Source organism: Anabas testudineus, chromosome 19 (genome assembly GCF_900324465.2).
Source record: "Anabas testudineus chromosome 19, fAnaTes1.2, whole genome shotgun sequence".
Classification (NCBI taxonomy): Eukaryota; Metazoa; Chordata; class Actinopteri; order Anabantiformes; family Anabantidae; genus Anabas; species Anabas testudineus.
The window spans coordinates 16297372-16311740 of NC_046628.1; the positions used below are offsets into that span (position 1 = coordinate 16297372).

At 46.1% G+C, this 14369-nt stretch overlaps 1 protein-coding gene across 1 annotated transcript in view; it reads right to left on the minus strand.

The window, feature by feature from the left end:
- The window catches only part of LOC113156828 (corticotropin-releasing factor receptor 1-like), a 49707-nt gene that overhangs the window by 18017 nt on the left and 17321 nt on the right, over nucleotides 1-14369 (minus strand). Inside the window, exon 5 of the mRNA XM_026352179.2 lies at nucleotides 9826-9911. Within this exon, the coding sequence (XP_026207964.1) occupies nucleotides 9826-9911 (86 nt within the window). The remainder of the gene's footprint in view (nucleotides 1-9825; nucleotides 9912-14369) is intronic.

The window sequence follows — 14369 nt, forward strand, 5'->3', positions numbered from 1 at the left end:
ACAACAACGTGTTTATCATCCTTTAAACAAAAACTAAAATCCTTCTCTAACCTTGGTCTAAGTGTTTTTGTTGCCTAAACCCGACCACAAACAGGACTCTGGAGTCTGTGGACTGCCGCCTCATGACGTATTCATAAGTAGTTTGATTCATTCAACAAATATCAGAACATAATCCTTCCAGAGCGTTTTGTTGCACAGGAATTTCATTTTTAGGAGACAGGGCTGGAGAGAGGAGGAGGAGGAGGGAGGTGAAGGTGGGGGCAGTGTAAAAGCTGCTGGAGAGAAGCTGTTAGTGGATTTAGCCTGTTAGTGCTTTTGCTTTCTGGCCTGAGGCGTCTCAGGTCGTAGGCCGAGTCCCTCCCCCCCCAACAGAAGGTGTCCAGGATGGTGTTGCTCCCCGAGGAGGACGAGTCCACTGTAAAGAGGGTTAGCGTGCTGCAAGCGAGTTCTTCAGGTAGTAAAACAGCTTCTTCTCCCCCTACAACTGTCTAATGTCAGAACTGGTGACAGACAATAATAAACTCAGGTATGAGGAGGTACGAGGTTGATTTGTGACTCTACACAACACTGTCTCCTCCTAATCACCGTCACAGTGACTCAGCACCTTCAGGGAGAGACAGAGGACTGGACGTGTGCACCCTAATCCCCATTTATTTGATTTATGGGGCTGAAACTACAAAGATCCTGTTCTTGGAGAGAGGTCGGGACTCAGGCTGGAGGAGGTCATGACACCTCGCCGCTCAGAAAACACCCTCCGAACACCTCCTTCTGTTGTATCGAGCTTCTTCAACTGACAGGATGATCTCTCTCTCTCTGGCTCGTTACATCTCTACTCTCACATGTTGTAGTTGGACAGCGTCGGCTTTTAGCGTTAAACTGAAGATTTAGAGTCGAACGGGTCAAACTAGAAGAGAACAATGTTCACCTGAAACTGTCGTCTAATGCAACGGTCCTGCAATAAATCCTCCCTTTGTGAAGGTGATACGACGGAAGAATCTGGAGGTTTAAGAACGATTCGTGAATCAGACTGTTACGATTCCTCCCTCTGCCCCTGTCTGTTATGTTTGGTTCTGTGTCTCACCCTCCTGCCACACCCACATATGGACTTCCTCTACTCTCCACTCTCACTCACCGGACTAATTGACTCATTCAGTTCACCTGTGCATCCCTCCACTTTATAAGCTCCCGTCCGTCCTCTGCTCATTGCTGGTTTGTTGACTTTCACGCTCACACATTGACTTCACTTCTGTCATTCATGCTGCATACTACTCCTAAATTTGGTTTGTTTGTTCGTTTGTCCGTGAGGTCCCTGTCTGTTCTTGTTAGTCAGTTTGAATCGTTTGGTCTGTGTTCACGCTGTGTTTTTTCAGTTGATACTTTGTCCTGTTAGTTTTGTATGTTTTGTTCTCGTTTCCTGCCCTCGGCAGTGATTTTCGTTTGTCACTTTGTATTTCTTTTAGTGAGTTGTAGTTTGTATTTTTGTCTAGTCCGTTCTTAGTTGGTACTTTGTAAGTTTTGTTGTTTTATTAGTTTGTCTTTTGCCTGCGCCGCTGCAGTGTTTTGTTTGTCACTTTGTACTTACCACCGTGTGTTCGGGTCTCTTTCGTTTGGTACTTTGTTAGTGTTGGTTAGTTCCCTGTGTCCCCTGCCCTTTTTGTTAATAAATGTATCTTTTTGTTCTCACTCGTTGGTCCCGTTAGTCTGTTCGTAACAGAACAAACCAGCCATTACCGCGACCATGGAATTCCCTCAGTCCACCACTGGTCGCTCCATTTTTCTTCCCTGTTCCCGTTTGGTCTATGGCACTGCACTCACCTCACCCGACCCTTTGGAACCCGTTGTTTTGAGCCCAGAGGAGGCCCGCTCCATTTACAGAGAGCTTAAGGCCCAGTCAGCTCCGGAGTTAGACCTCCGGAGTGGTTATGCGGTTAGCCAGCCTCCAGTAATCAGTGATGCCCAGTACTCACTGTATGAGGGAACCCGCCTGGCTTTGTGGATGGGATTATCCAGCAAGCGCCGACGTCCACGTCGGAGGCGGAAGGCTCCCGAGGTTCCAGGGTCAGTTGCAGCCGTTGCTCCAGGTTCCACTCCGGTTATGGCAGCTAATGCTGCTTTTGTTGGTTCTGCAGCCGAGGCTGCTTTTGTTGGTTCTGCAGCCGAGGCTGCTTTCGTTGGTTCTGCAGCTAATGCTGCTTTCGTTGGTCCCGCAGCCCCCGATGCTGCTTTCGTTAGTCCCGCAGCCTCCGATGCTGCTTTTGTTGGTCCTGCAGCTACTGCTGCTTTAGTTAGCCCAGCAGCCCATGCTGCTTTAGTTAGCCCAGCAGCCCATGCTGCTTTAGTTAGCCCAGCAGCCCATGCTGCTTTAGTTAGCCCAGCAGCCCATGCTGCTTTAGTTAGCCCAGCAGCCCATGCTGCTTTAGTTAGCCCAGCAGCCCATGCTGCTTTAGTTAGCCCAGCAGCCCATGCTGCTTTAGTTAGCCCAGCAGCCCATGCTGCTTTAGTTAGCCCAGCAGCCCATGCTGCTTTTGTTAGTCCCGTTTTAGTTAGCCCCCCAGCAGCCGATGCCGTTTTTGTCAGTCCAGCAGCCGATGCCGTTTTTGTCAGTCCAGCAGCCGATGCCGTTTTTGTTAGTCCCGCAGCTCCCGCTGCTTTTGTTGGTCCTGCAGCCCAGGCTGCTTTGGTCTCGGCTCCTGTTCCTGTCACGGATCCGGCTCCTGTTCCTGTCACGGATCCGGCTCCTGTTCCTGTCACGGATCTGGCTTCTGTTCCTGGTCCTTCAGCTGTCGCCGCAGTTGCAGCCACCTTTATTGCTGCAGTCACCGCTGCTCTGGTGTCAGCTGCTGCTCCGGTCCCTGCAGCCGCCGGGTTCCCAGGCGGGTCGACGCACAGGCCGCCGTCGTCGCCGTCTCTTCAGTCTCCGGACGGGTCGACGCAGAGGTCGCCGTCGTCGCCGTCTCTTCAGTCTCCGGACGGGTCGACGCAGAGGCCGCCGTCGTCGCCGTCTCTTCAGTCTCCGGACGGGTCGACGCAGAGGTCGCCGTCGTCGCCGTCTCTTCAGTCTCCGGACGGGTCGACGCAGAGGTCGCCGTCGTCGCCGTCTCTTCAGTCTCCGGACGGGTCGACGCAGAGGTCGCCGTCGTCGCCGTCTCTTCAGTCTCCGGACGGGTCGACGCAGAGGTCGCCGTCGTCGCCGTCTCTTCAGTCTCCGGACGGGTCGACGCAGAGGCCGTCGCCGCCGTCCCTTAACTTTGAACTTTGTTTGTCACCCCAGGAGATGTGGTGGGATGACAATGAGGACACCACCACCCTGCTCCTGTCTCCTTGGGGGGCCCCTGAGAACTGTGCTCCTGTCCTGGCCCCTCAGCTCCAGCTGGCTCAAAGTTCGTCGCCGCCGGGCAGTCCGCCCGGGGCTCCCCAGCCTTGTTCGTCGCCGCCGGGCAGTCCGCCCAGGAGTCCTCAGCCGTCTTGCTGTTCCCCGGCTCACTGCTCGCCATCCGGCAGTCCGCCTAGGGGTCTCCTGCCTCGTGGGTCGTGTGCTGGCCCCCGGCCTGGGGGTTCTCGGCCTGCTTTCCGGCTGGCTTTCCGGTCCCCGGTTCTCCAGCCGGCTCAAGGGTCTCCTGGTTCGTCGCCTCCCGGCCGTCCGCCCGAGGCTCTGACTTCTGGTTCGTCGCCTCCCGGCCGTCCGCCCGAGGCTCTGTCTTCTGGTTCGTCGCCTCCCGGCCGTCCGCCCGAGGCTCTGTCTTCTGGTTCGTCGCCTCCCGGCCGTCCGCCCGAGGCTCTGTCTTCTGGTTCGTCGCCTCCCGGCCGTCCGCCCGAGGCACTCCTGGTCCGTTTGCCGCCTCCCGGCCGTCCGCCGGAGGCACTCCCGGTCCGTTTGCCGCCTCCCGGCCGTCCGCCGGAGGCACTCCCGGTCCGTTTGCCGCCTCCCGGCCGTCCGCCGGAGGCACTCCTGGTCCGTTTGCCGCCTCCTGGCCGTCCGCCGGAGGCACTCCTGGTCCGTTTGCCGCCTCCTGGCCGTCCGCCGGAGGCACTCCTGGTCCGTTTGCCGCCTCCTGGCCGTCCGCCGGAGGCACTCCTGGTCTGCTGCGCCCGGTCCCTCCTCCGGGCCTCCCTCCGCCCGCCCGGTCTGGTGTTTCGGGCCCTCCTCCGGGCCTCCCTCCCCCCGCCCGTCCTGGTTTGTTTGGGGCTGTCTGGGATCCGCCCCTTGCCGGGGGGGTTCTGTTACGATTCCTCCCTCTGCCCCTGTCTGTTATGTTTGGTTCTGTGTCTCACCCTCCTGCCACACCCACATATGGACTTCCTCTACTCTCCACTCTCACTCACCGGACTAATTGACTCATTCAGTTCACCTGTGCATCCCTCCACTTTATAAGCTCCCGACCGTCCTCTGCTCATTGCTGGTTTGTTGACTTTCACGCTCACACATTGACTTCACTTCTGTCATTCATGCTGCATACTACTCCTAAATTTGGTTTGTTTGTTCGTTTGTCCGTGAGGTCCCTGTCTGTTCTTGTTAGTCAGTTTGAATCGTTTGGTCTGTGTTCACGCTGTGTTTTTTCAGTTGATACTTTGTCCTGTTAGTTTTGTATGTTTTGTTCTCGTTTTCCTGCCCTCGGCAGTGATTTTCGTTTGTCACTTTGTATTTCTTTTAGTGAGTTGTAGTTTGTATTTTTGTCTAGTCCGTTCTTAGTTGGTACTTTGTAAGTTTTGTTGTTTTATTAGTTTGTCTTTTGCCTGCGCCGCTGCAGTGTTTTGTTTGTCACTTTGTACTTACCACCGTGTGTTCGGGTCTCTTTCGTTTGGTACTTTGTTAGTGTTGGTTAGTTCCCTGTGTCCCTTGCCCTTTTTGTTAATAAATGTATCTTTTTGTTCTCACTCGTTGGTCCCGTTAGTCTGTTCGTAACACAGACGCTGATTTAGCATCTGTGCTACTAACAGAGAGACAAAGAGATGAGTTGTGATTTAACTAATAAATATTTAATCTCTAATTTAAATGAGTTTTTGATGCTTTTTGTCCTTCATGAGTGTAAACTGGTGTTTTTGATTATGGGATGCTGGTTCTGTCTTAAACTGTGGGAAACGGATATTTTTTACTGTTTAGTTTAGTTTTTCGAGCAGATTAATCACTAATGAAAATATCCATTATCTGCAGCCCTACTTTCAAAACACACTATACCACAGTCCACATTTTGTAAAGATCAGATTATAGAGATTATAAAGTTCAGCTGAACCTAATGTGGGTATTTTTGTCCTGTCAGTTTCATGCTTTATGGTTATTGCTGTTGTTTTGTCCCAGTAAAAACAACCCTAAACTCAACTATCAGGCCATATCCCTGCCTGTGCTGCACTAAAATGCATTTTTTCACCAAACAAGGACAGTCCCCATTTGTCCCCAGTCTTTTACTGCAGAGCTACATTATAAAGGGGTCATTTAAAAGGTAATAAAGCCAAGACAAATGATCACAGAGGCCGTTTAGTCTTTCAACGCAAGTGTAAGAATTAATACACATCTGGCTTGTGGAGGAGTGGGTAACACATCCGAACATAAATCAAGCAAACTGAAAATGAAGAGCTGTGAATTAAACCTGAGAGGAGGGGGTGAGCAACAAGAGGATAATATGGTGCAGGACCCACCCACAAAATGTGTGAGTCTCCTTCTATCACATAACAAAGACACTTCGACCTCGAGTGAGCCCCTAAAGCAAAGGAGGATTTTTTCTCCTCAAACAAACTTTCTGATAATCGTCTGATCCACTCAGCTTCTCCTCCCAGTGGGACCACTCAACATCTGGTTCACTGCAGGCTGAACTTTTAAAGAGAGCCTTTTCAACCTCCCCTTTCCTCCGTTTCCCTGGTGTCAGTCATGCCACTGCTACCTCCTGCTGATTTATTTCACAGCTACAAAAGGAAAAAAAAATCAAACAAACAATTTTTAAAAGGTCAGACGGTCTACATCCATCTTCCGCAGGGATCGATTGGACATCAGAGTCAGACAGTCTCAGGGAAAACACTAAATGAAGGGTCTCAGTCCACACACTGCCTCTGCGTGTTCACAGATCTATAAAGTACAAATGACTAGAACTGTACTGCATCTGCTAACCTAATTGACAGGGAGGAGAATGTGTTTGCTGTTGTTCTCACTGATGTCTGTTTCCCTCATCTTCCTGTGCCACAGCCATAAAAGGCCCGACTGAAATATCGCCCCAAAACGGAGACAAGCGTGGATGAGACTTGTTTTTGTAAGTTACATAACAGCAGCCCTGTCTCCTGGAAACGATATTTATTTATTGCTAAATTGTTTTCCCAATTACATCATGGTGGCAACATAATCGCCGGCTGGATTATGTTCACAGCAGGTGGCGACGACTGGAGCTGGTGCAGAACTATCTGAAAGTGCAGCATCGTTCATGAGGCTACATGCTAGCTCCGCTTGACTCCTGATTAAAAGTGTCAGCTGCTTTGTAGACGCTGTGTTTGCATGATATAGGCAGCAAGTAGCATCTCACTTTGTTTACCAAGAGTACATAGAGGAAACTACAGGAACAACGCAAAATCAATAGTGTTATATAGAAGATATATTCCTGTTTCTGTGTTTGATCATAAAAATCTGGTTTAAAAAGGCTTAAAGAACACAAATGTCATGTTGGTTATGTTTTGTAACCCCAGCTCTATGAGTAAATGTGGTGTTTGCATTGGAGTAGGTTGTGTTTTAGCTGTACTTGATATTTTTCTGTATTTTCTGCAGGAATCTGTCCTTATAAATGTGTTGTATAGAATCAGGGGTCACAGATGATTAAAGAGATACGAAATATTTTGTACAGCAGACAGCACATTACATTGTTTTTAAAGCACTTCATGCTCTTGCAGCAGACAGTTTAGGAACCAGGACTCTCAGATCCTCGGGCAGTCTAAGTCTTTTCTTTTTAGTTTTTCCAGAGTGCATGACAAAAAACTAAAAACTGCTTTTAGATTTCATGCTCCGAGCTGTTGGACCTGAAAGCAGCTGAGGGTTGGAGCTTTTACACTTAAAATCTGTCCGGGCTTTAGATCAGATTATTACATTTATTCTGTTTATTCATTTACTTCATTGTATTTATATCTTACCTCTGTTTATCACCTTTTATTTTACAGATCTTCTTTTGTGTTTTTGCTGATTACATATTTTAGCTTAGCATAAAGACTGGGAGCAGCTTGGCGAGCTGTCTAATCCCACACACTTTTCTTTTTCATATAAAGATGAAAGTGTCCGTGTCTCTACTCTCTTCTTATGTACATTGTGAAATTTATTTTCATGTTGAAATATTAAAAGCTGAGCAGCAGCACAAGAACTGTGACTGACAGGAGATTTGCTGGTCTGCTGCTTCTCTCCGCTGTGAATGTTTCAGAACAGCTGCTCTAAATAATTAATGAAGGTGTACATGCTGCCAGTTATGTGTAATATAACACACGGTTTTGCAGAAATGTGTGTGTCTGAGCAAAAGGAAGCACAAGTGGAAATATTGTTTCTGTCCATATCTGCACTTTTCTAATTTACATTTATTTTGTTGTTCATTGTGCAGTTCAACAGGTTTTGTCTGTGACTCCCAGCAGCAGCTTGAACCATGTTGGATTAACCTAGTGGTCGGGTCAGGAGTGGCAGACTGGGTCAGACTTGTTTCCTTTGGTTTTAGGTTGGAGGATATGTGCATATGAATGTCATTAAACCTCCCTCTGGCTTCTAACTGCATCTGGAGGAGTTTTCAGTTTGGATCATTTTCCTCATATTTGGAGGCTGTAGTCTTGTTGACCTGCCCTTCCAGCTTTTGAGCCAGAAGCAGGGAGATATTTAAGGTCAGAGGGAACTTTAACACCATTCATGTGCATTTAAAACTGTAGGGAGAAGGTTGAGAATGGGTGAAGTGTCACCCTTTACACATGACGGCAGGTAAGGAGTTGTTTATGGTGCAAAACAGGAAACACAAATGGATTAAAGCTGAAGATGTGTCTGCAGCACTATACTCACACACACTGCACATCACAGCGGGAGCTTCATGCACAGTCAAGACTAGAACAAATTCAATTGTAAGATGACAATAAGACGATAAGATGATTAAATTATCTGATCACGGAGTCTGTAGAAGATAAACCCATTATTAGACAGCTAAATAGGAACTTGAAGTCTTTTGCATTTAAAACAGAGTAACACACAGTTTATAATGCATTATAATCAGATTTGGAGTACGTGATTATTAATGCATTAATAATTCCTTCCAGTAATTCCACACCCTTCAGCGGAGGCTGCTGTATAAACAGATAGTGACTGATAAAGTCAACACAGTTGTGATAATATAATATTGTCTGATTCCTGCTTTCGTCCGTGTTGTTTCACTTTCTGCTTTCCTGTCTTTTCCTCACTGCCACTGCTCTGCCCTCCTGTCCTGTCCCTGAGTCACCTTGATCTCAGGCCCATCCCCTCCTGCCTCACCTGTTCTCAGGTGTCGTTTTACTATTTAAACTTCCCACCAGTCCCTCACGACATCACCCTCTGTGTTTTCCTGTCGTCTGTGTCCTCGTGTGCCCTGTTCTCGCCTGGTGTCCTGAACGCTGCTCCTTTCTGGACTCTGCTCTTTGTCTCTGTGCCCGGATTCTCTGTCTGCCTGGACTTTGACCCCATCGGATCATTGCTTCCTTTATTTCCCCTCTTGCTGCTTACTCCAATAATTACTCAGACTCCAAGTAATCCCACTCTTTTACAGTTTAATAAATCGCCTAAATTCCAGTTGTCAGTCTACAAATGTGTCCTGCATTTGGGTCCACTGACTCCCTGTCTGGAGTTTCCACACACACTTCCAACAAATAAATGTCTTTATAGGCGATGTAACGATTACCAAACACTAATAAAGCTTTAAATTTAAGACGGAATGAAACAGCAAGTCGGTGTCATTCTGTTGTATATTAATCCAAAAACATGACATTAAAATGACTGACTAACTGAGATTTACACCCTCAGTGGGAACCAAAGGCTTTTAGGCCGAGCGACAGAGTAGGGAAGTCAGACACGGACAGACAGGCTAAGGCCACTGTGGTTTCAGAAACACCTGAGTTGTATCAGTGAATTGATCTAGATATGTCCTGAGAATGAAAAAACAAACAGACAGTGAACACGCACAGGGTTCAAGTATTAATGAATGATTTAATATTCAGTTTGATGCCGTGTCACATGTTGCCATCATGTGGTTTTACATATTTGTACTGTATGATTTGGGTCAGCATGTTCTGTCCTCTGCTTCAATGCTAATTACAGTGAGCTCTCAACACCCTCACATCTGCACATCCCAATACGACGTGCAGGTGGAGGCTGAAAAAAACAACGATGTGGAGCACAGCAGGGCTGTAACTGCAGCCAGTTTCCCTCTCTGCTTTTATAACACTGCTGGACGACAATGCTGTTTAGATAAATCGATGCTCTCATCGCTGTATCTTTTGAGGAATTCACGAAACGCGAGAGCGAGAGAGACAAATAGCTGCAGGTTCATTAGCAGTTTTCAGGCTTCCACCTGCAAATGAAGCCTCGACGACTTAGAGCAAGAGGACATTAAAGCTGCAGAGCCTGCGCCTCTGTAATGCTAATTCAAAACATGCATTGTGCTTCTGAGGCAGATTCCTTCAAGTGATGCTCTCGGGCATTCTCTAGCATTTTTAGTGTCCTTTAAAAGCTGCAGGCTGTGAGAACCCAAATTCAAATTTACTATAAATAGGCCTCAGTGAAAATCTTCCATAGCTCACGTGCAGTACGGGGCTGCTTCATGTATACATGCACACAAACACCACACGCTGACGTCTTACCTCCTCGTGCAGTATGGCCTTACACATGGAGTAGTTCCCCTTCAGCGCCCAGGTCCCGTTTGCAAGACATTTCCTATACACATTATCTGCAGACAGAGCAAGAGGAGAAAAGGACGGAGAGCTGTCAGTATCAACAGTCTGTTCATTTATCTCACAGCTTCTTCGTTTCTTTTTGCTTCCAAATGTACAGGATGTGAATTCCTGCTCAATTAATGTTGGCACTGTGACCTTTATTCTGCTTTTGAGGCTAATAGAGGGAGATATCATCAGAGGAAGTCCTACAAGCTGTGATTTTTCACACGTTCGCTGTCAGGACAGTCTGCCACCCTCCTGCCTAAGTATTGTTATTATTTTTCACATTTAAACCGCCCATTTCTCTGTGAATGACCCACATTCACCCTGCACTTCTCCAGCATTTTACACAAGAACAACTGACCCATGTTATCCTCGTGTCAAGCTGTTCACAAAGGATGTGGTTAAGTGGGGAGTGGTTCAGCCAGTTCTTCACAGAAATGGGTGATTATTGACAGATTTACCACAAGCTGCTTTTAAAAAGCCATATTTCAATCTGTATCTGCTGCTTTAAATCAAAAGAGACTCAGACAGGAAGCGAGACAGAGTGAACTATTCTAACAGTGTTTAAAAAAAATTACCATTTCTGCACATCGCAACCCGAATAGCAGGGGGTCGGCATGAAGGCGCTGACAAATGATGAGTAAAATTACATCCTTCCATGCAGGCCCGCTGTATCAGAGCACACATTTCTCCTCATATTCACAGGACAGAAATGAAATAATCTGCAGCAAATTTCACATTTGTCACTTCACATTTATTATTTCTTGAGATGAAGGAAATGAAATTCATAAAATAGGCCACTGTGGCATTGAAATACTGCAAATGAGGCAATTTAAAGTTGAAAGGAGCGACGTCAGACGTTTAAAAGATGATATTTTTGACATCAGCGGCTGTCTGCAGGGGAACAGGTGAGGCTGTGAGATCTTAACTGGAACATAAAGTGTTCAAGGCTAAAGTCAGAGGAGCAGATGATTTGATAAGCACCGTTCAAATTAACTTAGTTCTAGTGTCTGCAGTGAAGTCATGTTAACAGGGTGAGGTGCAACATAAAAAAGAAATGATCATAAAAGGTTTAGACCATGATTCCATCTCCAGGTCAGGGTTTCTAGCAGCAGGAGCACGGATATATGTGTCCGCCGGTTCATTCCGGACCAAAACATTTCTATACGGGCAGGTCTGACCCTGATCTCGAGGGGGGTCGTCAGACACCCTTGTCAGCGATGTGGAGAAAGTGAAGTTTGTTGTGACACCGTGTTTTTCTGCAAGCTGTCAGCATCCTGAAATAATGAAACCCAGCATAAAGAAGAGCTAAAGAGAGACGTTCTCCGGAGACTCTGTGCTCTCAGGTTACATTATCCAAATGAAGATCTACAGTGTTTACACTGCAGGTAGCTCGAGACGTCGGAATCTCTGCCCACATATTTAGATCTCGTTCGACTTGATGTCGTTCTTACTGACAGATGTTTTGCAGGTGGGATTAAGAACAAGTGCAACATTTATTGTGGAAAAGTGTAACTGAGGTGAGACTCAAAGAATCACAGATTAAATGTTCATGTGTTTGAACGACGTGAGGATAACGCAGCGTTTCCTGCTTGTGTAACGTGATTGCATGTGTACGTCCGTGTGAAAAGGTGTCGCTCTGTTTTACCTCTGGCCTATAAATACCAGAGCATTTCCCCTCATTCTCTGCCAGATTGTTTTTGCCCTCACTCATAATCCCCCATCCTGATATTCTGATTGATCGTTCCTGACCCTGATCTGCGTCGGATTTCTGCACCAGACTGTTCCCTGTTAACCTGACATTTTTCTGACCTGGATTGGACACTGTGGCTTTTTGAGTCTGAATGTTGGAAATTGGACGATGAATGTTAGTTGATCCTATTCATATTGTAGAGATGGAACCTTTTGAAGGATCATGGTGAATTTTCAACTTTACTGGTGCAACTGGTTTTATGTTAGAATTAATTTCAGACTGCCTCTAAACCTTCACCACCAAGTCAGGCATTCTGTGTGTAGCCTGAGAGACTAAACTCAGGGTGAAACTGGAGTTTAAGACTCCTCCAAACAGTGAAGTCGTAGTTTACGCACGTCTGTCCAGAGTCAAGTCACAAAACAGTTAAAAACCAAATGTCATGAGGTTTTCAGAGTCTCACAATACTCTGAGATTGTTCCATTTGTTCTGTTAACATCACAATACAAATGTGACATTTTCAATGATGTCCATCTTAAATATAACAGCTGTTTTCCTCCGAACTGCATCACATGTATGTACATTCATGTGCAGGTGGCCTGAGATGGAAGCAGATAACAAATAAATAAATAATCAAGACAAATCTTTGAGGAGGGTTAGAGATAAAACAGGATTGGGTTGCCTCAGGGCAATAATGTGCAACGAGCTGGGTAAAAATAGCCTGTTGACAGTGTGAGGGGACTGTCATCCCCAATCAAGATTACCTCGCTTGTGATATTCCCTAAACCCCAAATGCGATATCCTAGAGAGCTTTAAAATCTGTCTGTGGAGAATTACGTCAAAGTCGAAAATTAAGATTGACGAGAAGTTCAGGAATAGACTGAAAGTGCAGCAGACACACAACCTATAGCTGTGCTGCTTCATTTTGATTTGACTGCACTAATTAATCAGTAGTTGGATCATTTTTGAGTGTAAACAGGAGAAAATCGGTTTTCAGACTTGTCGTCTCCAGAACTGCACATTTCTCTCCTCTTATTCAAACCAGACTAACAACACCCTGCACAGCTGAGTTCATAAAGCGAACGACTCCACCAAACGCAGACCATCACAGTGGAGGTCCTCGTCTCTCCAAACCTTAAAAATAACAGTAGAGCCTTCAAACGGAGCAGCACGACCTGTGATTTCTGTTAAAGTTCTCCATATAAAGCAGTTGGTAATGGAACACGTTATAACAAAGCCGTCTCTCTGCGTCATAAACAAATGAAGCAGCCTGCTGATTATCGTCTTTGTGTTTTTAACAACGAAGCCTCATTTAGTCTCTGGCATCGTTTACTGTCGGTTTCTAGGGGAAGACGTTAAAGGTATTTTACAGTTGAAGCAAATTAAGGTGGATTTAATTTGCTAGTTATAGCAGCAGCAGTAGGATTAGTGCTGCAGCGTGCAAACCCTGCTCCGGCTGAAATGATTCACAATTAAAATAATTTGGAGGAATAATTTACAGCTTATTCAAATTTCATGCCTGAGAATTAAGCTTATAAACATAAACATGTGGCACAATGGTTTGGCTCTGTCCAAACTGTTAAAATACACCCACCAGCAGCACTGAGTGTGTTTGTTTAGCGTGTAAATAAATACAGATGTAAATTATAGTATTAACAAGTAACTAGTGCCCAGCTGTTTATCTGTGGGTGCAGCTCTTCTTCATTAATAGAATGTCTAAATCCTCTAAAGACGTGTTCTCACCGTCCATCTGGTTTCGATGAGGGGTGTCCTCGGATTTAGAGCTCAGGAGGAACGACGTGAGACAAAAAGAACAGAGAAGCAGCACCAGTCATGTGGTTAGAAATGATTTGTTATGCATATAACCAGAGAGCACTTTAGATATTTGTCTCCTCTTCCTGCTGCTCCATGTTTCACACAGAGCAGAGCTGCTTATTACTTTGTGGACACCGTCCTGTACAGTGACACCCTCACACTGGATTAAAAACTGGTAATAAACACAGAGCAGCAGAGAAAAGGAAACTCATTATGACTCGTTTGGCTTTTGCTCATACTCTGTGCTAATCGAGTGTCAACACGCCCATTCACTCACTGTAAATACTTCAGATACCTGCTGTATAATTATGTTGTTTTCTCACTTACACCTCCTCCAGGTAACGTCTAGAGAAGTTCAGGGTTCATGTTCCAGCTCAGTAACTGATGTTGAAATGTAGAACTGTTCCTTTAATGAATAACATCAGTAATTAACGTTTAGCTTTAGTTATTTTTCTTTTATCCAAAGCGACTTATAAGTGAGGAACAAAGCAAGAAAAACAGAGTAAAGAGCTCAAATGGAGCTGTTTCTGTTTCAGAATTGAAAGTGAGTTCATAGAAAAAAGATTATTAAGATCAAGATCGTTCATGCATCTGTCATGAAAAACACTTAATTAAACCAGAGCAGCACATGCTCTGTAACTGTGCATCCTCTCAGACAGAGGAGCAGCGGTGCGACCATATTAACATTCCCCTGCAGTCCTCGAAGGCTGCAGCGAAAGAGCCACAGACAGCATCTGCGTGGGTCACGAGCTCAGGGTTCTTAAAATAAAGGCTGATTTCATGTGGTCGCTGCTGCCAAGCTGGTGATTTACCAGATGTTCTATTAATCACAGACAGGTTTAGAGGAGTTCAAAGAGATGTACTCTTCACACGGTAGCACACAGGAGTTCAAGTCTGTGCTTAGTGACCAGTCATTGTTGTTTCTGAGTGGTGTTAAAAACAGCAACCACACTGTGCCAGGTGC